The sequence below is a fragment of the Meles meles genome, chromosome 10 (assembly GCF_922984935.1).
Source record: "Meles meles chromosome 10, mMelMel3.1 paternal haplotype, whole genome shotgun sequence".
In the NCBI taxonomy this organism is placed as follows: Eukaryota; Metazoa; Chordata; class Mammalia; order Carnivora; family Mustelidae; genus Meles; species Meles meles.
This window is the reverse complement of record NC_060075.1, coordinates 18,236,357-18,259,435: the sequence shown is the minus strand read 5'-3', so window position 1 is coordinate 18,259,435 and position 23,079 is coordinate 18,236,357. Positions and strand designations below refer to the sequence as shown.

At 42.4% G+C, this 23,079-nt stretch overlaps 1 protein-coding gene and 1 long non-coding RNA gene across 2 annotated transcripts in view; one reads left to right on the top strand and one right to left on the bottom strand.

The window, feature by feature from the left end:
• AGBL3 (AGBL carboxypeptidase 3) overlaps positions 1-5,996 on the top strand; it is a 51,473-nt gene extending 45,477 nt beyond the window's left edge. The window contains exons 16-18 of the mRNA XM_046020118.1: positions 805-853; positions 5,104-5,335; positions 5,514-5,996. Coding sequence (XP_045876074.1) covers positions 805-853; positions 5,104-5,122 — 68 coding nt within the window. The 3' untranslated portion in view covers positions 5,123-5,335; positions 5,514-5,996. The remainder of the gene's footprint in view (positions 1-804; positions 854-5,103; positions 5,336-5,513) is intronic.
• Positions 1-23,045, bottom strand: part of LOC123951427 — a 34,465-nt gene extending 11,420 nt beyond the window's left edge. Inside the window, exons 1-2 of the long non-coding RNA XR_006820469.1 lie at positions 22,919-23,045; positions 15,499-15,646 (exon numbers count right to left, since the gene is read on the bottom strand). This is a non-coding gene — a long non-coding RNA (uncharacterized LOC123951427). The remainder of the gene's footprint in view (positions 1-15,498; positions 15,647-22,918) is intronic.
• Between the last annotated feature and the right edge of the window lie 34 nt (positions 23,046-23,079).

Genomic DNA, 23,079 nt, shown 5'->3' with positions numbered 1-23,079 from the left:
AAGGTTCAGGCAACTCAGAGAAGTATTATCAGAAAAGGAAACACAAAGTGCAAAAAGATCCTACTTTATCATGGAACACAAACCCATTATTGTTCATAGCCCGATTATATTTACATTCAGCTTTTAAAATCTTATATTTATGTGTCTTTTAAAAATGCACAATAATATGGCTTATAAAATTAAAATGCCCAAAAGGAATTAAAATCTGTATCAGAGGAGAGAAACAAAAATATTGTTCTATTATTCTCACACATACTGCTTAATGTCTTCTATAAATTTCTGCTAAACGCCACTTTTAACTGGTCCTATTGTTTTTCTTAAATAATAGTGTTTATGTAACAAAAGCAAATAAAGAATACCTATTGTCAATACCTATTTTATATTTTAATGTTAAAATAATACATGTGACATATAGCTACCTGTTACATATTATACTACTTTTTTGGTCTGTCATGGCTGTGTCCTAGGCGGGCTCTCTAAACAGTTAGTCTCCCGACTGTACATGTATATGTCCTTTGTAGATCTAACATATGTATTTTCAGTTCTGAATTGTTTGACAGTTATTGGATAGGCATTTCTACTGTTTGCTATTCTCTTGAAACAGTTTAATTAAAAAGCTTCTAGGGGAAATACGTACTAATATACTTCGTGTCTAAGGAAAACAATGGCAGATTGACGATAAACTCAGTTAAACTAGCCATTAAATGTATGAATGAGGCAACTGTCAAGAAGTAAAAGTATTAAATTTCATTAATCTTTTAAAAAATCTCCATTCAGATATTTCATGGCTTATTCTCTTTTTAGTGAAAATACCGGGACGAGATCCTGCTTGGTTTCTAAAAAGATATTTGAGGTAGGAGACCTGGATTTCTTCTGCCCGACTACCTTATTCCTTTTCCTCTGGCTTCTATGATTTTGATTTCGAATTAAAGCAACAGGTAAAAGTAGCTTTTTTTTTAAGATTTTATTTATTTATTTGACAGAGAGAGATCACAAGTAGACAGAGAGGCAGGCAGAGAGAGAGGGGAAAGCAGGCTCCCTGCCGAGCAGAGAGCCCAATGCGGGACTCGATCCCAGGACCCTGGGATCATGACCTGAGCTGTAGGCAGCGGCCTAACCCACTGAGCCACCCAGGCGCCCAAAAAGTAGCTTTTTTATAACAATTATTAATTGATGTCTCTTTATATTCTCCATAGTATCTTTAGGCTGATGTTAATACATAACAGTGCTTATCTGATGCCATTTGAAGGATATTGAGATTTCAGTATTCCCAAACTATCCCCCATGGATCCCTTAAAATCTACAATTAGACGTTTATTTCTATGCATTTGTTACTGCATTATCTGAGTTTCTCTTTTTTCAAAAAAAAAATATATATATATATATTCCTGGTGTAAGATAATTACTTAGCACTTTGGGATGGATGACTATCCCATCACGACCTATAAGAGCGATTGGAGCGTCAGTCACGTAGGGCTAATCCTAGTACCCGGAAACTGGAGGAAGTATAGAAAGTGAATTCAGGGATAACACAGATAAACTTGGTAGTTTCTCTAAACCAGTAATTATTATATCACTAGCTCCCTTGGCAAGTCTTCCTGTTCTAGGAATAATGACATGAGCAACCATCAGAACCATGGCATAGTAAGTATCTGAAGGTAGACTGAATGTGTCCAACAGAGGAAACATGGTATGCTCTTTCTTCCTCCCGTGGCTCTTCTAAGAACTTGGTTTCTACTCACTATAATGGGTTCTGTAGACATATGTAGACTCTCCTGCCCCAAAAACCTACAAAATAGGTAAGAAACCATCTTTGGGCATGCCTGTACTTAGCTCTAGAACTGAATAAACTAAGACAATTTTGTAAAAAGCTATCTATTGAAAGATGTCGGATGATACAGGAAAATAAGAGAAAGTAGAAAAAGTATTGGAGTTACAAGATGTCAATTCTGGACCCGTCCCTCCCTCTTATTAGCTGCGGGATGTTGAGCAAGTAAGCTTAAGCAGTCTGATTCCTTAACACTCCCTCTCTGCTGTAAGAGGGGGATAACACTGGCCATCCTGCCTAGACCATAGGACTGGTGATACGATATCGGTAAGTCTCCTTTACATACTGCAAGGGTTAATATCCAAATAGGACATGGTACTACATCACTCCTGATCAGCCAGAGCACCAGTGACCCTGAAATCAGAGGACGCGATTTCTTTCAGCTCCCAAAACAGGACTCAGAGGCTCAGCAAAAACCAACAAACACAGTTGTTAGAAACTGGTGAGAAGACAATCCACGAAATAATTCAGCCCAAGAGCACTAATTTGTATGGAAACTGTTTCAAAGTAAAATCCTTCAAGTGTCCTATGAGCACACAAACTCCCAGCTGGGCTGAGAAGACAAGGATACCAACAGAAGGTGGTTTGTTTGTTTGTTTGTTTGTTTAGGATTTTAATAAAGACAAAGATTGCTTTCACTATATCATCATTAATGAATCCTATGAAATTTGGAACTGTTTATAATCAGAAAGGATTAATAGCCATTTTATTTCTGATTCTGAAAAGTACTTGCCTTAATTTAACTTCTATATAAGTTTGATACAGAAAAAAATTTTAATATAGCTTTGGAAAAAATCTATTTAATTGCCTTATTCCCAATACCTCATCATTGCTGCCTTCTCCATACCATAGTATAAAAAAGGAATGAACTCATACACATGACATGAATGAATCTCGAAATCATTGTGCTGAGTACAAGAAGTCACTTATGAAATGCTGTATAAATCTCATGTATAGGAAATGCAAACTGATTTACAGAGACAAAAAAAACAAAAACAAAAAAACAACAGATAAAGCTTTCCTGGAGGAAGAAGGCACAGAGTAGGAGATGAAGGGAAGAATGGACTAGAAAGGAACACAAGGAGAATCTCTTACGGGTATTTTTTTCTAGATCCTGAATGTGGTGATGGTTTCACAGTTGTTTGCAGCTGTTGAATTGCCAGTTTTAGTTTCCAGAGCAACTAAGTTAAGTGGAGTTCTCTTCTGCTGAGACGGTACAGACTGAGGGCAGATGAGCAATTCAGTGTAGGCTTGTTTTTGAAATGCCTCTCAGACACTGAAGCAGAAGTACTGAGTTAGCAGTTGGGTATGAGTCTGGAGTTCAAGGAAGAGGTCTGGGCTGGATACACATGTAGAAATTTTCAGATAAAGATAGCACTCTAGGGCGTGAACCTGAATGAGACTCTTAAGTGAGGACGGATATAGAAGAGGGTTACGGAGCAGATCCTCGGGTATTCCAGTACTGGTGGATCAGGAAAAGAGTCAGAGCCAACAAAGATATATCTCTAACCTTCTTTTTACAAAGCATAACATATTTCATGCTTTTATTCTAAGCATGTTCTACTTTTTCTTACATTGTCTACACACATCTTGGGCATTACAATTGTAAGTAATCTGGCCGCGTCCTTTAAAATGTCTACTAGTCTTCCTTCAGGCTTTACTCAAGGTTTCTTTTTATCCTTCAGCTCTCTTCCTGAGTATATAGAATTTTTAAGAATTGTGTCAAAATACACATGAAATAAAATTACCATCTTAACTATCTTTAAGCCTAAAGTTCAGGTATTGTTAAGTACATTCACCTTGTCATGCACACAATCTCCAAAATTCTTTTCATCTTACTAACCTGAGACTCTGTACCCATTACACAATTCCCCATTCCTCTCTCCTCCCAGCTCCTGGCAACTATCCTACTTTGAATCTCTGTTTGACTATTTCTTACATAAGTAGAATCAAATATTTGGAAGACAAATACATTGTCTTTTTGTGACCGGTCTATTTCACTGAGCATAAGTCTTCAAGTTTCATCCGTGGTGTAGAAGGTGTCAGAATTTCCTTCCTTGTTAAGGGCTGAGTGGTACTCCATTGTACATATCGACCACGTGCTGTCTGTCCATGCATCCATCAGTAGGCACCTGGGTTCCTTCCACCTTTTTGGCTACTGTGAATTGAATAATGCTGCTTCTATGATCATATACAAATACCTCTTTGAGACTCTGCTTTCAACTCTTTCGGGCATATACCCGGACATAGAATTGCTGGATCATATAGTAATTCTATTTTCAGTTTCTTGAGGAACCACCATACTATTCTTCACAGTGACTGTATCATTTTCCATTCCCAGCAACAGTGCACCAGGGTCTAATTTCCCCACATCCTTACCAACACTTGTTATTTTCTGAGTTTTTTTTTTATAGTCTTACCTAATGCAAGGGGGAAGTAAACACTTTTTAATGTTATTATAATTATCACAATTAACAAAATAAACAATAATTCCTGCATATCCTGTAATTAAGAAGGGATTTCCGGCATGCCCTTCTCATGGTCTTTCCCATATCTCCATCCTTCTGTTTCTCAAGATCAGAAGCTTTGCAGTCACCACGGATTCCTCTCTTCTCTCATCCCACATTAATTCATTAGTAAAATCTCAAAATATTGGATTATATAACAGCAGGGTCCTGCTAAAACAAATCTCGGATGGTAACACTCCTCTGCTCAAAACCTTTCAGTAGCTCCCCATTTCACACCCAGTAAAGTCAGTCTTTACAATGGCCTGTAAGGCCCCATGTGAACGCCGTCCAAGCCACCTAGGTGAGCTGCTGTCTTAGCTCTTTCCCCATAATTCAGTCTACTTTAGCCACTTTTGCCATCTTGATGATCAACAAACTAACATGCTCCTCGCTCAGGGCCTTTGCACCTACTATTGTTCTTGCCGAGAATGCTCTTTTACTCTGGTATCTGCTTGACTCACTCCCTAATTCCTCTGACATGTCCACTTCACAGGGAGGTCTTCCCTGAATGCCTTGTAAAAAACAGAAGTCAACCCCTCCCCCAAGAATTCTTTATTTCCCTCCCCCACGTTACTTTATCCTGTAAACTTCAGCATTATCTGACATACTATATGTTACTTATTTGCTATTTTCTGACCCTGTAATTACAATATAAGCTTTAAATGGATAAGAATTTTTAGACAGATCCTTGGCACATAATGTTCAATAAGTAATTGTTGAGTTGATTTAGTTCATGCATCTGTGCGTGTATTTGTGGTTGCTCCCCAGATCTGCGTCGCAACTTTAAAAGCAAAATGAAAGAATGTACTTCTTTCCAGAGCAAGAAGACTGGCACAAATTGGACAGATGATGAAAAGAGAATCTACAGGGATAAAAGAATAGCTCAAACTCAAGAAATTCTGCAGTATTTGCTCCCTATCATGGAAAGCACTAAAAATGTACAAACCCCTCAGAAGAAACAAATACTCAACCCAAGAACCAACTTCCAAATTCAACATCAGTAAGTCAATACAATTTTGTCATTCTCAGACTACATTTTTGTAAGGAAGCAAAGTTTAGTAATTCATTATCCTAAGAAACAAACATACGCTCTTAAAAATGGTGGCAGCTACACCCCATTTGACAAAGGGACAAAAACCCAAAGCCATCAGAAAACAATGGATATGAGAAGGGAGTAGGTTATCAGGTCTTATTTGATCGTTTGCATGAAATCACTCATTAATTTGGATCTCTGAGTAAGTATGTGTGCATAAAGTATGACGGTAGCCTGACTTCGGATTTCTCTGATGTGTTTAAGGCCTATAATCCTAGGGCGCAACCAGAATAAGAAATAATTACCTTGAATTACTTAAGCTTATTGATATTCAGAGGAAAGCATAAAGAATAAGACCAGATTTCTTTTAAAGATTAAAAAAAATAGAACCATCACTAAGACTAAAAGGAAACACGTATACCTAAGAGACAACAGCAAGCTGAAAACATTATTAACAAATCTTAATGAGGTATCTTTGTACTAGACATGATTCTGTGTTTGCACACACACCATGTATATTTTACACTCTGCACCTAAGGAAATTGAGGTGCAAAGAGATTAAGTGATTTGTGCAAGGTCACACAGCCAATAGACAATCTGTTTTCAGAGTGTTATAGTCTCTTTAAAATACAAATGAAAAACAGAGGACCAATAAACTAAATATTCACAGATAACCTACACATCAATGACAAAACAGTGAATATTTTAGTAGGAAAATGAGCAAAGGCTATGAACCAGAAATACACGAAAAAAAAAATGGTCAATAATTATTTAAAATGTTTAATTTCACTTAAAGGAGTGCAAATTAAAACAATAATGAAATTCTATTCATTTTTGCCTTTCGATGGAAGAATTAACTCACTGATGGTTGGAATATGAATTCATACAGAGTTGTGTTTCTTTTGGTTTTTGGTGGGGTTTTTTGATGCAGAGTTTTGACAGGCAATCGAACAATGTAAATGAAAAATCCTCAACTTATATATTCATTTTGACTAAAAAAATTCCACTTTTAGAAATTAAACCTAGGGATGGGGCGCCTGGGTGGCTTAGTCTGTTAAGTTTCTGACTCTTGATTTTAGCTCAGGTCATGAGCTCAGGGTTGTGAATCGAGCCCCACATCAAGCTCTGTCCTGAGCATGGGAGTCTACTTAAGATTCGCTCTCTCTCCTTCTCCCTCTGCCCCTCCCCCACCACTTTCTTTCTCTCTCTCAAAAAAGGAAATCAAACTTCGGGAAGTGGGGGGTGGAAAACCTAGGTAAGAGGTTTCTGTAGTGATGTTCACTTCTTTATTTAAGATTATTTATTTCAGAGAGAGACTGAGTGAGGGTGGGCAGGGAGAAAATCTGAAGATTCAGATGCTTAATCGACTGAGTCACCCAGGCGCCTTGATGTTCATTTCAGTATCATTTACAAGCGTCAAAGAAAAAGGAAACGAAATGAACCTAAATGTTGAACAACAGAAAAACTGCTAAAATATGGTAGATCCATAGAATGAAGTGTTATGTAGCTATGAAATATTGTTAAGTACAGATTAATTAACGTGTGATAATGTTCGCAATGCGTAAGTGAATAAAAACTACAAATCAACTTTGTTATGGTTGCATAACAGACTGTGCAAGCCTATTTAAAGTGTACGTATTATACACAAACACCTGCACACCTAGAAAGATCTCCGGTAGCACGTAGCCCCAACAATGGTTCTCTCTGGATGAAGCCCTGACAGAGCATGATATTCCTCTTTATGCTCTCCCCCTAACTTTTTGTTTTTAAGATTTTATTTATTAGAGAGAGATCACAAGTAGGCAGAGAGGCAGGCAGGGGTGGGGGGGGGGAAGCAGGCTCCCTGCTGAGCAGAGAGCCTGATGTGGGGCTGGATCCTAGGACTCTGGGATCATGACCTGAGCCGAAGGCAGAGGCTTTAACCCACTGAGTCACCCAGGTGCCCCCCCCCACAACTCTTGATTAATGCCTGTTTCTTTATAATATAACCAGCAAAGTCAGTAAGAATAGGCAACTGGTGACAGTTTCTAATCAGAAGGGATAGCTATCGTGCTGGGGAAGGCAGGGCCTAACAGAAATTGTGTCTAAGAGGTCAGCTAATGTGGGCGAGACAGATAGCGCAGGCCCGGGCAAACAAGGGACCAGTCACACTGTGATAACACAAGCAGACTCAATAATCCAGAAACTAATAACAAAATACAATGGACCTAGGCAAAGATGACAGTTAAGACATAGCTTAATTTTTAATTCTTGTATTCATGAGCGATCTCTTACACACTTTGGACCCAGAAGTGTACTCAGTGTGGATTGGCCTGAGTCTGGAAGGGCAGACAGCTAATGGATTGTATTAATTAAGAACCCTTTGGGTGCAAAGAACAGAAACCAATTTAAGCTCCCTTAATCAGAAAGTACAAGGTCGGGTAGGAGGGAAGAAGTATAAGAAAGTCTAAGACTATTTACGGAGATAAAGGGTAGGAGAATTCAGTCAGGTCTCAGAAAAGGGCTGAAACTAGGGAACGGAAAGCCGCCTGAACCCTGTCTTCAGTCTCGCTTGTCTCTCTCTGCAGAAAACTCTTCATAGCTCAGACCCGCACAAATTGGCATCCTCCAGCACCTGCACTTTCAAGACTCTCTCTTCTTCCCAGTTCAAAGTTACAGAGAAAGAGAATCTGGTTGGCACGCATGGCAGTGGGTAGAGAACGGATAGTTACAAACGGCTGACGACCCTTTGGGTCAAGAGGTAGTCCCCAGAGGAGGGCACCTTGTGCCTGGGGTAGGCCCTTCCCCAAAGTATCTACCATTAGGTATACGTGGAAACAAGAAAAAAATAGGAAAATAGCAAGCAAGACCATTCTTAACAGATTAATTCATTATATACTTCAATACAATCAAGTGGATATTTTTTGCTCTTTGAACTTATCTCTTTATGACTTTATATATTTTGTCTGACTGGCTCAGCACACATGATGTCACCCATAGGAAGTGATCACAGAGTAAAGTGAGACTAACCCAAAAAATGAGAAAATCATACTTTTGTCAAACCATTTTAGACATCTTCCCAAGTTTGGACTAGGGAGAGAATACTTAATATGCTTTAACGGCTGGCAGAATTATTATACTAAAGAATGTAACATTTAAACATAATTATGGAGCTGAAACTTCAATTGTCTGTTCTGTTCTTAACCAAAATGAATGGAGTCTAGGTGGACGCTAATCAGTATCATATTAGCAAGAGACCTTACATCTCTTCCTGTCAAACACTGGTCAGAAATCAGGTATCAAGGAATAAATCTCATATTCAGCATTCCATCTATTAATGATAAAAATTCTTGAGAACATGCATATCAAAATGTGACTGGAGAGATTTTTCACTTCCAGGAAAAAGAAATAGATGCACTTTCCCTCTTTTGGACTCACACTGACTTTTTACTGACTGTAGGAAAAAAATGCGTAGCATGTAACTGAGTATATTCTAATAGAATAAACAAGTAGATTTTTAGAGAAAGTGGAATTTTAGAGAACATTTACTTTAACTAGATGTATAGGTAAGGCATTGAGGCCCAGAGTGGCCACTGTATTGGGAAGCTTGGGTCAGAGCAGGTATCTTGATAAACATACCCTCTTGGCATTCACAAGTACAGGACTGGAGTAGTTCCGAGAAATCATGACCAGAAACTGAAGACCTAGATCATTCTCATAGAAACAATGGTAAAAATCCTAAGGGAAGATGAATTCACCACAAGATTTTAAAACAAGACTTAAACTATGACAAATACCGGGAAAAAAAAAAAACAAAAAAAAAACTATGACAAATACCTAAAGACTACAAATACCGGGGCGCCTGGGTGGCTCAGTGTGTTAAGCCGCTGCCTTCGGCTCAGGTCATGATCTCGGGGTCCTGGGATCGAGTCCCACATCGGGCTCTCTGCTCAGCAGGGAGCCTGCTTCCCTCTCTCTCTCTCTCTGCCTGCCTATCTACTTGTGATCTCTGTCAAATAAATAAAAAATAAAAATCTTTAAAAAAAAAAAAAAAAGACTACAAATACCTAGGGTACATGACAAGAGAAAAACTCGTGTATTTCATTTCTCTCCTAGACTAAAGCCAGCGACTTACAAAAATGTAAAGAGATACAGCACATTTTGGACACCACCCAGAAATCACCCTTTTATAAGCCAAAGGAATCTGACGGTCAGCTCTCTAGAGTGGCTCCAGTCCGTGTCTCAGAGATCACTTGAAAACCTGTCACCTCTCAAAGTGCCCAAGAAGAAGAAAAAATACTCTCGAATCAAGGCCACCAAGACTAAAGACATGAAACCTGTCAGCAGCAAATGGGAGACTTCTCCCTCAAGTCTCGAGAAGGACGCGGATATTAGCACAGAAAAGAGTCTTCAAGCTGAAGAATGCAACGAGCAAAACTCTATGCAGATAGCTCCACATCCAACTAAAAATAAGGATGAGCAATCAAGTAAGAACCATGGACAACCCGCCTTCTGTTTGAAGCTCCAAAGGGACAAATAATTCAGCTTTATGCTACTCTGAAAACCTTGGATGAAAATACCATATGATTACTTAGTAAAAAGAAAAGGAAAAGAAAGAAAAAGAAAAGCCCTCCCCATCCCTATCTCCCCTTACACATACATATGCATATCCCAAACTACAAAGTCCAGATAACCCATCTTCATTAGTGGCAACATCTTCCAGAGATTTAGAAAGAAATCCAGAGAAAATACAGAAAATTTAAAATCACTTATTTATATTTAATTTTTGTCAGGATGGAAAAAAAAAAAATCTATGAACTTTGAATTCTCCCAAAACAACGTGTGCATAGAACACCAAAAAACTAAGAACTCAAGGACGGAATGTCATCTACTATCAATGACTCTAACATCCCTAGCAGGCACCTTAATACATCAATCAACAAACATCTTTTCTTGAATTTCTTTTATCTTTAGTGTGCTAGAAACCATCAATGGTATCAAAGACATTTCTCCCCACTAGAAGATTACTGTATGGTTGTACATGTAAAACACACCAGACTAAAATAATTACAGAGTAAGATGGTACATAGGAAAGTGCTAAGTTGTACACATGCGACAGTTAAAGAAAATACTATGTATTAAAGGGTGTTAATTGCACAAAGCAAGTGTGTCACAAAATAGCACTGAAATGCATAGTTAATGGTTTACAGTGGTCATTTTACTTCTCAAAATGTAGCAACAATGTAAAAGATGAGATGTGCAGTTTGCTCTAGAGCTAATGAATGTACATTTCCAGCCATTTATTCATATGAAAGGGAGTGGAATATCTCACAGTTTGTCATTCATAAGACGGCAGTGGAGGGAGTCCTCAAGGTCACTACAGAGAAGTTGGTACGTCAGGCAAATAAGTTAAGATGGATGTGATGAGTGAGAAAACGAGAGTCACAGGTCACCAGTGGCGTCCATTGCAGGGTGAGGCTAAGCGGAATGAGAATCAGGTAGATGAGGCACATGAAAGATACAGGCTACAAGCTAATTAGGTCATGGTAGCAAGATGGAACTAAGAAAACCCAAGGTTGGGTAGTTTGCTCCCAACAGTCCCAAAAGCCAGGGGATTCAAGGAAAGCTCACTAGGACAGTAAAAGAGTAACTATGTTTCTGTTTTGGTTTTATTTTCTTTTAATAGAGTTTATTTTTTAGAGAAAGTTCACAGCAATACTGAGCAGAAAGTATTTCCCATAAACCCCTTGACACCCACACATACATAGCCCCCCCATATCACCATCACCCACCATCTGTTAGAACTAAGGACCCTATACTGATACATCGTGACGATCCAAAGCCCATAGTTTACATTAGGGTTTATTCAGGGTGTTGTCCTTTCTGTCAGTTTGGACAAATGTCTACTGAGATAGATCTACCATTACAGCACCATACAGATTAGTTTCACTGGGGCCCCTGGGCTCAGTCAGTTAAGCAGAGTCCTGGATCCAGTCCTGCATCCGGCTCCCTGCTCTGCAGGGAGTCTGCTTCTCCCTCTCCCCCGCTGCTCATGCTCTCATGCTTTCTCAATCTCTCTCAATTAAATCTTAAAAAAAAAAAAAAAAGTAGTTTCACTGCCCTAAATATTCTCTCTGCATATTCATCTTTCTCTCCCCACTAACCCCTGGCAACCACTCATCTTTTTGCTGTCTGTATAGTTTAACCTTTTCCAGAATATCACATAGCTGGAATCATATAGTATTTAGCCTTTTCAGATTTACTTATTCACTTAGTAATATGCATATTAACTTTATCATGTCTTTTCATGCCTTAATAGCTAATTTGTTTATAATGCTGAATAATATTCCATTGTCAATAACATAAGCTTCTGGCAATGTTAACTAAGGAAAAAAAAAATTATTAATATCAGAAAGGAGAAGCCATTAGTACTAATACCACAGACGTTAAAAGGTTAATAAAAGAATATTCCAAACAACTCTCTACCCACAAATTGGTTAACGTATATGAAATGGACCAATTCCCTGAAAGACACATCTGCCAAAATTCACACAGGAAGAAATAGACCAGCTAAATCAGCCTATATCAATTAAATTGAACCAATAAGTTGTCAAAAGAGAAATCACCAGGCCCAGATGGGTTGACTGAATTCTATAAAAAATTTAAGAAATTACACCAAATCGCTACAATCTCTAACAGAAGACAGAAGCAGAGAAAATACTTCCTAATAGAGTACGGAATAAAAAATGGTACGGCTGGAGTGCCTGGGTGGCTCAGTGGGTTGAGCCTCTGCCTTCGGCTCAGGTCATGATCCCAGGATCCTGGGATCGAGCCCTGCATGGGGTTCTCTGCTCAGCAGGGAGCCTGCTTCCCTTCCTCTCTTTCTGGCTGCCTCTCTGCCTACTTGTAATCTCTGTCAAATAAATAAATCTTTAAAAAAAATGGTATTGCCACTTTGAAAGACAAAACCAAACATATTCTTACTATATGATCCACAAATCACAGTCCTTGGTATTCACATAAAGGAGTTGAAACTTCTGTCCACACAGATATTAACAGCAGGTTTATTCGTAAGTGCCAAAACATGAAAGAAACCAAGATGACTTTCAGTAGTGGAATGGTAAATAAACTGTGGTACATCCAGAGACAATGGATTATTTAGCGCTAAAAGGAAATGAGCTATCAAGCCATGAAAAGACATGGAGGAACCTAAAGTATGTATGTATATATTTATTTAAAGATTTTTATTTATTTGACAGAGAGAGGGAGAGAGAGATAGATCACAAGTAAGCAGAGAGGCAGACAGAGGGGAGGGGAAAGCAGACTCCCCACCGATCAGAGAGCCGGATGTGGGGCTTGATCCCAGGACCCTGAGATCATGACCTGAACCGAAGGCAGAGGCTCAACCCACTGAGCCACCCAGGCATCCTGGAACCTTAAGTATTTATATTTAAATATTTATATTGCTATCCATTTATAAAAATGAATGAGGGTGTCCATTTCTATCCATTACAGAAAAGCTGGTAATGGACTAACCCATCCTCTATAAACTAAAACCAAATCATCCACATGACATAAGTGACTTCAGGCAACAGATCGTGATTAGCACAGGACTGTGGTGCTTAACCCATTCATTCAGTCCCACCTTTCATCCTAGAGGCATTTTCCAAACCATGGTTCAGAGAAGTGGAACCCCACAATCTTACCGGCCAGACAAAACAGAGATCAGAGTTTGCGTCTGCTCTGAGAGCTGAAATTTAGAGGCAGCATACTGAAAAAGAAGGAACCACAGAAGAACAGCCCCCAAAATCTATGTAGAAAGTTACCCTCAGGTCCTTGACCATATCCTAAGATGTTTATGTAAAGGCAAGTATAGTAAACAGAGTAAAAAAGAGTCCTGGGGAGACACTGGGGTTCCAACTCAACCAGAATATAGAGACCTTGGTGAAAATACCCAACATTGAATTGAAACCTCAAAAAAAATCATGTCCTGTGAATAAAGACCATGCATAAGAGCAAAGGCTCCAGCCTAGGACTAAGGACAAAACTGGAATGGAACATTCAAACAAAGATTAAAATAAAACCCCAACAAGACAGAGATAATCTGCTAGTAATACAAATTCTCCCAAAACAAAACTAAGTATTCTTTAGAAGTAGATAACATAATCCAGACCTTCTATAAGGTATTAACGCCATGTCTAGCATGTAATTAAAAACTAGGAGATGAGAAATAAAAAGTGGGGGCACCTGGGTGGCTCAGTGTGTTAAAGTCTCTGCCTTTGGCTCAGGTCATGATCCCAGGGTCCTGGGATAGAGCCCCACATCAGGCTCTCTGCTCAGCGGGGAGCCTGCTTCCGCCTGCCACCCCCCCCCCCACCAGGCTGCCTGCCTCTCTGCCTACTTGTGATTGCTGTCAAATAAATAAATAAACTCTTTAAAAAAAAAAAAAAGAAATAAAAAACTGACCAATAGTCAAGAGAGAAAGCAGATAACAGAAGAAGGTCCAGAGATGATCCAGTAAATGGAGTTAACAAAAAAGACTTCAAAATGACCATTATATTAAAAGTTATACAGGAGGGGCGCCTGGGTGGCTCAGTGGGTTAAGCCTCTGCCTTTGGCTCAGGTCATGATCCTACGGTCCTGGGATCAAGCCCCACATCGGGCTCTCTGCTTGCCAGGGAGCCTGCTTCCTCCTCTCTCTCTGCCTGCCTCTCTGCCTACTTGTGATCTCTCTCTCTGTCAAATAAATAAAGAAAATCTTTAAAAAAAAAAAAGTTATACAGGAAAAGGTGAACAAAATCAATGCAAACATGGAGAATTTCAACACAATTAGGCTTTAAGAATCAAGTTGACATTCTAGAGCTGAAAAATTCAGTATCCGAACTTCATCATTCATTACATGGGCTTAACAGCAGGCTAGATACAGCAGAAGATCAAATCAGTTTGAAGGCTGGTCAACAAGAGCTATCCAGAATAAAATTTAGAAGATTTAAAAAAAAATGCCAGAATAGAGGGTAAGAGAGATGTAGGATATACAGTCTCTGAGTTTTACTGTCTAACTGAGTTCCAGAAGGAGACAAGGAAGAGAATGAGAGAAGCGATATTTGAAGAAACCTGCAGAAGTGAAGGGCAGCAGAGCTCAAGCAGGATAAACATGAGGAAAACCACAAACACGCCATAGTCAAACAGGTAAAAACCAAAGGTAAAAGACAAATTGTGACAGCAGCCAGAGGGTGGGCGGAAGCCACATTTCCTTCAATTGAAAAACTATGAGAATTCAATCTGATCTCTTTACAGAAACTGTGGAAGTCTGAAGAAAACAGAATTGTAATTTTAAAGAACTGAAAGAAAACGGACAACCTGAAATTCTAGGTTAAAAAAAAAAATCCTTTAAAATATTGAGGCCGCTACAGAAGAAGACGGCTGAGTATCTACTATGACACCGTCCTCTCGGCAAACATGACACAGATTCTGTATCACCTTTGGCTCCCCACGCAGGGCAGCAGGGGTGCCTGGAGGGGCTGGGGTCCTGAAGCTGTCCCTGGCCCACCAGCTCAGGCAGAGGGCTTTCTGACATGAAACAAACATCCGCTAACTCTGGGGCTTTCGTCCTGACATCATTAAGTTGCTCTGTACAATCAGGCTTTAATAATGATCTGCCCTGGGGGGCCTGGGTGGCTCCGTGGGTTAAAGCCTCTGCCTTCGGCTCAGATCATGATCCCAGGGTTCTGGGATGGAGCCCCGCATTGGGCTCTCCGCTCAGCAGGGAGCCTGCTTCCCCCACTCTCTCTCTGCCTGCTGCTCTGCCTACTTGTGATCTCTGTCAAATAAATAAAATCTTAAAAAAAAAAAAAAATGAATGATCTGCCCTCCACCACCAAAACAATAAAAAGAAGTTATATTTCATTTTTCCCCCAGAAGGATCAGCAGTCTTTCTGAATATAAAAAGAGGTGGCTTCAGTCATTTTTTTCGTAATAAAAACCTCTTATATCATGGCTGATTCTTGACTTTTACAAACACGTTATAAATGCTTAGTTGGTGATTTCTCTTTCAAATAAATTATAAACAACTATTGCTTCACCAAACCTGGACCCTCTTCACCCCCTCATCCCTAAGCCTGGCAAGAGCCTCCGGTCCCCACCAGACTCACAGGCAGACCAAACCTGCCACCTGCAGGGCTCCCCGCCCAGCTCCTCTGGGGACAGGCTGCGTGGAGATAGCTGCTCCTGGCAGAGTCCTGGGTGACAAACTGGGCAGCCCTGGGCCCAATCCGCGGCAGGGACACTAGGACAGTGAGTCTGTATAAGGAAACAAAATTGGTACATTGAGCCGAGACAACGTCGCGCTCCCTGCACACCGCGGTCACCGGCGGTCTGGCGGTCTGCAGATGACTGGGTGCGGAGGGCAGCATGTGCTGGAAGGAGCCGGAGTCAGGGAGTCACCTCGCCCGAGAGCACCGGGACTCAACAGCAGCCGGCTCCCTGAAAACATAGGAAATGTTAAGACATCAGCAGTTCCCCCTGATGTGTCCTGGGTTTTACCAGCGAAGAAACACGTCTGGCAAGGTCCTTCCGTTCTGTGACGTGGCTTATCTGCACTGACCGAACACGGGCTCAAGCAAGTCCACAGGGACGGGAGAGCCTTGTCACCCTGCCGGGCACGATCTGGCCTCCAGTGGCAGGAGGAACGAACTCGAAGGAGGCGAAGGAGGCGGCTTCCTCCAGGATGTGAGCCTGGGGTCCTCCATGCACCGCCCTCCGCACTGGGCCTGAAGGGGGGGGCGCAGGGAATGTGGGTTATGGCCTGACACCACCCTGATCCTCTAGGTTTTGCATGGGGTCAGGTGGGGCCTGGGGCGGCCAGAGCATGTGGGTTAGTCTCCTTTGGCTGCCGTCAGCCTTTCTATGTTCCCCCCCAACCCCCCGTGCACAAGACACACCGTGGCTTTCTGCGTGCACAGCAGCGAACAAAGTGAGGGTGTCGTGTTTTATTCGGCCAGGCTCACTGCCTGCTAGTCGGGCCAGGGTTGCTAGGTGCTCGTTTTAGAAACAGAACATTCCACAGTGTTCCAAGCAGACAGTTGTGGTCCACCAGCTACCCATAACCAGGAACCGAGCTTCGGTGCCTTGGGAGCCACGTATCTCCTTCAGACTGCCACAAGGCTAGCTTCCCAGCTCGGTTCTGGAGCAGTGTTCTGCTGTTAGAATCGGAGAAGACGAAGCCCTTTGGGTTTCCCTTCAGTATATGCTGCTATGAGTTTTTAATTTTTTTTTAAGATTTTATTTATTTATTTGACAGACAGAGATCACAAGTAGGCAGAGAGGTAAGCAGAGAGAAGGGGGGAAGCAGGCTCCCTACTGAGCAGAGAGCCCCATGTAGGACTCGATCCCAGGACCCTGAGACCATGATCTGAGCCGAAGGCAGAGGCTTAACCCACTGAGCCACCCAGGCGCCCCGAGTTTTTAATTTTTAATAAGAAGCTAACATCAAGGGAGAATAAAGAGGTAGTCACATGATTTTCTGTCCTGGTTGAAGAACATGGTTAGGTCAGTGAAAAGATTAAATAAGTTTATCCAAGGCTATGGATCTCTCAGATGCCCCCACCGTGGAGGCCAGTCCTCTGAGGGTACAAAGTCTGTGTTTGGCAGCACCTAAGAGCTGTGGGAAGAAGCTGACCTCTTCACTTGCGGACCCAGGGGAGCTCTCAAAAACAAAGCAAAAAGCAAGCTCCCCAGACCGTCTTGCTATTGCGTGATAATGGCTCCTCTTTCCAAACAGCCTTGATCAGGGTGCCTGGGCGGCTCAGTCAGTTAAGCGTTGGACTCTTGGTTTTCAGCTCAGGTCCTGATCTCAGGGTCACGGGGTCAAGCCCTGCGACGGGCTCAGCAGGCAGCAGGGCGTCTGCTGGAGATTCTCCCCCACCCGCTGCCCCTCCTCTGCTCACTCATGCGCGTGTGTGCGCTCTCAAATTTAAAAAAAAAAAAAAAAAAAGGACATGATCAAAGGCAGACTGAAACCCTTCCAGTCCCAACAAAATAATGCTAAAGGCATCTCAGAAGAAAGTGTAGACCGACTTCAGAGGGAAATAATGGACGGCTGGGATAAAAACGCTCACCCACAGCAAAACCTAAGCCTGCTTTCCTGAGATGAGGAGCAGAGAGTGTGGGAACTGAAAGGCAAAAAAAAAAAAGCTTGAAAGTATTGGACACGAATGACACAGGCTGCAAATGACAAAGAAGCCCATAAAATCTCTGTGCGGAAGGTGGGAAGTTCACCTGCTCTCTTCAGAGAAAATCCCACAAACGCTGGGAATTCCCCCTTCCAAAGGAGAGGAGGACGGCTTGGCCATGAAGTCACAGCGACCCAGGGTCACATGCAGGTCTCATTCAGATGTCAGTGCAGCCGACCCCTGAACAGCCCCAGCCATGGCAGGACATCTGGGGTTTTTTCTCTTCAAAAGTAAGTTAGATTTCGAGTACGCAATGCATAACGACTCACTATAACCACCGTGTGGTACATTAGGTCTCCAGGCTCATCTTTTTTTTTTTTTTTTAAGATTTTATTTATTTATTTGACAGACAGAGATCACAAGTAGGCAGAGAGGCAGGCAGAGAGAGAGGAGGAAGCAGGCTCCCTGCGGAGCAGAGAGCCTGATGCGGGACTTGATCCCAGGACCCTGGGATCATGACCTGAGCCGAAGGCAGGGGCTTTAACCCGCTGAGCCACCCAGGGCCCCCCTCCAGGCTCATCTTATGGAATGAAGGACTTCACCTTCTGATCTCTCTCCCCTTTTCCCCCTCAACCCAGCTTCTGAAAGACTCAACTGCATTCTGTGTTACTGTAGGTTTCTTTTTTTTTTTTATTCCATTTTGTGAGATCATGTAGTATTTGTCTGTGTCTGGTTCGTTTCATTTAGTATCATGGCCTCCAGTTCAAACCCTATTCCTTTTGTGAAAAGGCAACCAAATAAGAAAATAAAAAATAATGAATAGTGTCCTCCAGGGTCCTCCATGTTGTTGCAAATAGGATTTCTTTCTCATGGCTGCGTAATATCCCAATATATAGAGAGATATAGATAAAGATTATGTAATATATGATCACACTTTCTTTTCTTTAATTTTAAAAAAAATATTTATTTGAGAGAAAAAGAGAATGAGAGAGAGAGAGAGCATGAGAAGGGAAAGGTCAGAGGGAGAAGCAGGCTCCCGGCTGAGCACAGAGCCCAACACGGGACTCGATCCTGGGACTCCAGGATCATGACCTGAGCTGAAGACAGTCACCGAACCGAGCCACCCAGGCGCCTCTCACATTTTCTTTATACATCTGTCAATTTTTTTTAAAGATTTATTTATTTATTTGACGAGAGAGAGAGAGACAGCGAGAGAGGGAATATAAGCAGGGGGAGTGGGAGAGGGAGAAGCAGGCTTCCCGCTGAGCAGGGAGGCCAATGTGGGGCTCAACTCTAGGACCCTGGGATCATGACCTGAGCTGAAGACAGATGCCCAAGGACTGAGCCACCCAGGTGCCCCGACATCTGTCAATTCGCTTAGAGAGATCTCAACTGTTATCACCCCCCAAAAATAGGTGAAGTGATGGATATATTAGTTAACTTGATTGTGGTAATCATTTCACAATGTGTATTAAATTATCATGTTGTATGCTTCAAATATATGCAAGTTTCATTTGTCACTCATAGTAAAGCTGGAAAAAAACATTAAAAAAGCAATTTTGATTTACCTCTGATGAACACTTTAATTGCTGCTGTTTGATTCTTTTTCCTTGCTCTTACTGAAGTCTGAGAGAATTATATATAACTCCTGAGAGCATTTTTAAATATAGAAGGGTTTAACTTAATTATGACACATTATTTCTATTTCATCGAGTCCCCTAGAATGGAAGGATGTAAATATTACACTTACACTATTACTTAAACCATCACTGTCAGTTTACAAACCCAGGCAGGATATAACCAGGGTGGAGAGACTATTTTAATATATTCTCAGAAATCTATAGAAGGGGGCGCCTGGGTGGTTCAGTGGGTTAAAGCCTCTGCTTCGGCTCGGGTCATGATCTCAGGGTCCTGGGATCGAGTCCTACATCGGACTCTCTGCTCAGCGGGGAGCCTGCTTCCCCCTCTCTCTCCCTCTGCCTGCCTCTCTGCCTACTTGTGATCTCTCTGTCAAATAAACAAAATCTTAAATAATAATAATAATAATAATATTTTTAAAAAAGAAATCTGTAGAAGTAGCTTAATATTTACTTCAATAAACTTATTGGCATTATTCCTTTAACAAAATGAAAACCTGAACAACAACAAAGACATCACAGTTAAACCTATCAGTATTCTTACCAGTTCTAAACTTATAGACTGAGGGGCTTCCAAGTTACAACCATTTGCTTCTTATTTTGTAATTTTCTGAAATTCGTCGTTTCAGCTTTGTTCATGTATTCAATACTTTAATGTCCTTAGATTTTATTCAGTTAAATTTTTGCCTGGGTGGCTAAGATGGTTAAGCGTCCGCTTTCAGCTCAGGTCATGATCCCCGGGTCCTGGGATGGAGCTAAGCCCAGTGTTGGGCTCCCTGCTCAGGGAGGAGCCTGCTTGTCCCTCTCCCTCTGCCCCTTCCCCAATGGTGCTCTCTCTCTCAGTCTCGAAAGAACAAATAAAATTTTTTTAAAAAATTTTCCCCTTATAAAACAATAAAGGGACAGAGACCCAGTTCTAGAACAACACCCTAAGAGGTTCTTCCATCTACTCCCCTATGAGAATACCATCACTGTTTAAAAAAAACAACAATCATTTAAAAGCTCAAGTCTCAGGAAATTGTCCTAAGGACACACAACAAATGAAGAAACATTCAAGAAAATTTCCATCTCAGACTTAAGCCATACCACCTCCCCTTCCCGCTGGTTCAGCAAGAGGGAATCTCCCCTCTCCCTGAGTGGGTGGCCAAGGTCACAGTCAAGGGCTGGGGCATCTCTCAGGCAGGCCCAGGCTGCTAGCATTTCTCCAATCCCACCTCGGGGCCGCAAAGACTTTGTTCGGGGCAAGTACAACCAAGAGGTCAGGGCCTCCCTCCCTACACCTCGCCAGAGCTCACAGGCCCTCTTTGCCGGGGCTGGCTCCCTGAGACAGGGGAGGGAAGGAGGAGGACCAGGCGGGCGGGACTGCCCCACGTCCACCGCCCTCTCGCTCGCTCCCACAGAGGCCAGCGGCCACTCCAGGAGGAGGGGCAGGCCTGCAAACTGAGAGCTCAGGCGTTCTCCCCAAGTACACTGATGTGTTTGGGACAGAGTGGGGAAGTTCACGCCCGAAAGGGTGGGCAAAAACACTGGTGAAAAAAGTAATAATAAATAAAACAAATAAACAAAACAAAAACCAGTGGTGATTTGGGTGATAAGCAATTAAGAGGAGACTGGTAGCTTTTGATTAGAGCAAGCTCACCAGCTGTGTAACCAGAGCCAGTGAGAGAGACAGCTAGAAAGAGCCTGCGGGTGTTTAAAATTAAAAAAAAAAAAAAAAAAAGAATTACACTTCCAGTTAAAAATGACAAACTGGGGGTGCCTGGGTGGCTCAGTGAGTTAAGCCTCTGCCTTGGGCTCAGGTCCTGATATCAGGTTCCTGGGATCGAGTCTGCTCAGCAGGGAGCCGGCTTCCTCCTCTCTCTGCCTGCCTCTCTGCCTACTTGTGATCTCTGTCAAATAAATAAATAAAATCTAAAAAAAAAAAAAAAAAAAGACGAATTGGGCACATTTCATTTTGTTCCTTCTCAAAAACCCACTAAAATCATCATTTTTGTTTAAGACACGGATGAGAACAGGAGAGGAGACCGTGTGGGAAGCTGTAAAGCAGAACAGCTTTAAACTCACAACACGGAGGCCAGATAGAGTGGAATAAGGCTTTCAAAATTACAAATGCAAGTTACTTTCACCTAAAATTCTGTACTCGATTGACCTTTGATTGATCAAGTTTAAGAGCAGAATGAAGACTAAATCCATAAAAGCCTTTGATGATGGCAACAGGCGATCCCCAGTCAGACAGAGGCTAAGGGAATCCCTAGGATGGGGGGGGCGGGGAACCTTCCAGGAGGACTGCACTGTACCCAGAAGGCAGCAGCGGGTCCAAGGGCACTCGGGGAGACTTTCTCAGGAAGAAGTCAAGTACCATGCATACACATTTCTTGAAAAAAGATTTCAGATTTGCAGGTTGGATGGCTGTTAAGCACATAGGACTCCAAGCAAACAAAGAATGAAGGCAATTATTATCTCCAGGGAAGAGTAAGTTTTCCGGGGAAGGAAAAAAAAACAAAACAAACCAAACCAATTTTCCACACCGTCCCACTACTGTGTGTGGTGTTCCCATATGACGGTACTGCAGACACTGAATATTGATGTAAACAAACTCCACCCCGTTTGGACAGAGGAGGAAGAGGAGACTCCGGCTTGCAGAACCCAGCCTCGGAGAAGAAAGCTAAATCAGCGTCTGTAACAGCTGATTGGTTAATCAACAGATTAGGCCTGAAACCGAAAACCCAGAAAGTACTGACGTGCAAGGGTTATTTCCGGAACTGAGGTAAACGCCTCAAGAATCCGCCGAAACAGGTGAAAGCACTTGCTCGGGAGAAGGGGAGAGAACGTAGGGTTGCTGCTTTCCACAACGAACTCTGAACGCCGGGCTCTACTGAAACTCTGGGCGTTCTGACTTCAAATAAATAAACTTCAAATAATGTCTCTTGAATACCATATCACTGTACTCACCAGTGTTTGATTTTCACAGTTAACTGTTTTATATTCGTACCAGAAAGTTATTTCTGTCTCTGCCTTCAAGGCATGGTCATGAAGGTCACGCCAAATATTTAGAAATTCGGCTTTGAACGGAAACAGCTGCCATCACTGCGAGCCCAGTACTCGGCACTCAGGGAGAAGCACTCGCACAACTCAGCCCGGGTTTCCAGAGCAGCCTGGAAAGCGGTGCCGGGCCAGTCAGAGAGGAACCTGATGCTGAGAGCTTGGGTAGATAATTAGGAATCTGCAGCAGAGAGCCCTGACCCGAGCCCCTTTTCTTCCTATCAGACCTCATCCTTCTAGGTTTGAGCTGGAAAGAACTGCAAATAAATGAATAAAATATTTTTTAAAAATAATAAAAGAACCACAAGGGCGGGGAATGGGGAGGATGGGAGAGGGGAAGAGAAACCCCGAAGGACTCCAGTATTCCTAGGGTAGCTGTCCCCGGACCTAACCGAGCTTTGCTCCACATTGGAATTCCCAGCTGGTCCTGGGAGCCAAGGAAGCAATTTTTAAAACTCTGGCCAGGAACCCCCTCGTCCTGCTCTTTGAAGGAAGACACATCAGGGTGGGAAGGCAGGACACCAGGGCTCGGTCCAGAGAAGCCCCCTTAGCCCTCAGAGCTGATTTCGGGAAATCAAGAGACAAGCGGCGGAATGGCCCGGGGTCTCAGACCAGGGGACGGCGAAGGGCCCCTCAGAATAAAGTCCTAGGCCGTGTTTCCGCGGCGCCCGCATCCCGGGCGGTTTGCCGTCGGGGTCCGTGTGCGACGCGGCGACACTCACCTGGCTGTGGCCGGCCGTCGGCGAGCGCGGGGCTCCAGAGCGGGACGGGCCGCCGAACCGCAGCGCCGAAAGCGTCCCCTTTTTCCGACAAGTCACGAGCCCCGGCAAGTGAAGAAATGAAAGTGAAATCAGCTGACGGGGCACCAGTCAGCATAAAGGGC